The following is a 2,701-nucleotide window of genomic DNA, read 5'->3' as shown; positions in this document are numbered from 1 at the left end:
AGTTCAGAGTCCGCCCTCGTTCTGCAGAATCACTGAGCAGGTATTACCAAAGAGAACAGCCCCCTCTCCAAAGCCTCATCACTTCCCAATCCACTAGAAGGGTCCAAGCTTCTCTTAGTAATCTAAGTCTTGCTTATTAGGCCTGTATTATCACTGCAAGATAACAGAAAAATACTTCTGGACTAGAAATTCAACCATTTCCAAGTAAAAAGAAACTCAATAATCAAATGGAGCTCTTTAAGAGTTTTAAATGTCAACCCCGAACAACTTCTCCTTGCACTTTTCTTTACCTTTGCCCACCAGCTGGACAGCACGAAGTACGTGTTCACATTCTCTTCACCAAACTGCTCTGCTACATACAGACCCAGAGAACCATACTTATCATAAATATTTCGCTTTGTGGCATCGGTCAATATTGCGTGTGCGTTATTGATCTCTTTAAATTTTTCTGCTGCCTCTGGATTATCAGGGTTTTTATCAGGATGGTATTTTAATGCCAGTTTCCTGCAGAAAGAAAAAAAAGAGATCATTATAGATCAAAATCTGGGATTTGGGTGCCTGGTTTTTTGATTTATTTTTTTTTAAATTCCCTAGTCCGTCCCTCAGGAGAGACTTTCAAGTTCCAGTTGGTTTCCTTCATCTGTGATTCAACTTCCCTGATGATTCTTCCTTAGATGATAACAAAAGGCAACTGCAGCGTCTAGCTTAGGTCACAGGATTGACTTCACACCGCTGGGTTTGGCCCTCAGAAATCCAATGAGAAGAAAAAAAAACAGAAAAAAAAGAAAAAAAAACGAAAAAGACATTGAAGAGAAGCAGTACTCTTTTTTTTTTTTTTTACCCCTCAGCTCCAGCAATTTCCACCTCCTGCTAAAGCAAAGACCAACCTAACAGAAAAAAAAGACACACCACAAGGCTAAGATACGGTACCAAAGGCTAAATAAAAGCAAGTTGCCACGGCTAATCTGCAGTGTCTGAACACAAAAAAGGAACAGACAATCACTTGTGGTTAATTCACCAATTCCTGTGCAGGAACAAAGTATTTCTTCTCCGTTCAAGGCTTGCTAGAATGGAAAACACTTCAGAGTTTCAAGATACCAGCAAACCACAATGTACCTCCTCTAATTGTGCCAGATCTCTTAAAACTAAAGGACAGCAGTTTACACTCTCTGAACACAGCACCCCAAAAAAAATCGGATTAGGTGTTGATAAATTTGCTGGTTCTGATGTGGCCCAGGCTATTTATAGAAATCAGTAGAAACAACTGACCAAACACCTCCTTATAAACACAAAAAACGTGCTCCCGAGTTGAGAGCGATACAGAATTTTAGGCTAACAGATCTCCTGCACCAGAAAAAGGCACTTCTCCTCCTCCAGAAAATTAGCTGGGTCATTTCTCCACAGGAAAAACTGTTGCACTTCTTCCCCCAAGAGGGTAAAATTACCTTCCAGTTGCTAAAGCTTGAAGATGACCGATTCAGGCTTCCACTTATAGGCTTTAGGTAATTTTTGAGACTCTGTGGACCTAGTTTGTTCAAACTTCACCAAGTAGTTGCTTTCAGCATTAAAATGTAACTTTGGAAGGGAAAAAGTTTTGGCAAATGTCAAAAGACTGAAAGAAAACTTCGAAAAAAAAAAGGTACCCTCATGTAAAGAGGACTGCTGACCCCTAGTGTAACAAAAAATACATTGCCACTCCTGTAACAGGCTGTGAGACCGCAGCTCACGCTTAAAGTGAAGAAGTAATCACATTTTAACACATTTTGGGGGAATGTGGAAAGGGAGACTGTTACAGACTTTTGGTTGGCTTTATTTGGTCAGTAGGAAGCCAATTCATGCGTCTAATTCTTTAAAAAAGGAAACAAAGAAAAAATAATCTTCTAAATCAACAAAGCAAAAGGAACTTTTGACAGGTTTTTAGGAAAAAAAGGCACTGCTGATACTCAGTTTTCAGCCTTATTTGCATTTTTAAACCAGACCTCACACTGTGCCAGAACGACAGGGCAGCACCACACACCTCTGGGGCCCGGAAGCTGGACACAAAGCTACGCAACGTGAAGGATTTTAACTCCGATCACTCTTATCTCAAAACTCTGTTCAATAGATAAAGACCTTTCGGAACGATGTTGCATATTCAAGAACTTGACGTGCTAGAGGTAAAATGTAAAAATTTAACAGCACTTATATACACAGCCCAGGCGTGTTTCCACACCGATTTTTGCAAGAAGTACCCATGTCTTCACTTGGTTTTCTCATGTGTTTTTCTTGTAAAAGGTTTAAATGTACCAACTCAAGTCTACACATACACAGGCTGTCTGTTGAACACTAAATTAAAGCTATTTAGCCAGTGTAAACCTTAAACCTTTACCTGTATGATTTTTTGATGTCATCTGAAGTGGCATTCTTGTCCAACCCCAGCACATGGTACAAGGATTCTCCGGAGGTAGAGAGCGAACGTTGCCTCTGGTCTGCCATCGTGAGCTAACCCACAGAAAGAACCGGCCCCTGCAAAAAAAAAAAGTAACCAAAAAAAAGAGAAACACTTAAACAAAGAGGAACACAGACTTGATTAATCAAATCATCTGTAAAACAAGAGTCTGTGTGTGAAAATTCACCTTTTAAAAGGCTTGAATGTGCTTTGAAAAGAAAAGGCTCTTAACATACGTGGAAGATAAAACGTTCCAAACCCCAGTGAATTATC

The 2,701-nt window shown here is 39.8% G+C and overlaps 1 protein-coding gene across 1 annotated transcript; it reads right to left on the bottom strand.

The window, feature by feature from the left end:
• Positions 1-290: 290 nt before the first annotated feature.
• Positions 291-2,475, bottom strand: LOC104280820 (dnaJ homolog subfamily C member 5; the record flags this gene model as incomplete). The annotated part of the gene is made up of 2 exons (XM_009878593.1): positions 2,369-2,475; positions 291-504 (listed from the first exon to the last, which is right to left on the bottom strand). Coding segments are annotated over exons 1-2 (321 nt in total), but the record flags the coding sequence as incomplete, so codon positions are not given.
• Between the last annotated feature and the right edge of the window lie 226 nt (positions 2,476-2,701).

This window comes from Apaloderma vittatum, unplaced genomic scaffold (genome assembly GCF_000703405.1).
Source record: "Apaloderma vittatum isolate BGI_N311 unplaced genomic scaffold, ASM70340v1 scaffold22191, whole genome shotgun sequence".
In the NCBI taxonomy this organism is placed as follows: domain Eukaryota; kingdom Metazoa; phylum Chordata; class Aves; order Trogoniformes; family Trogonidae; genus Apaloderma; species Apaloderma vittatum.
This window is presented reverse-complemented; position numbering and strand designations above follow the sequence as displayed.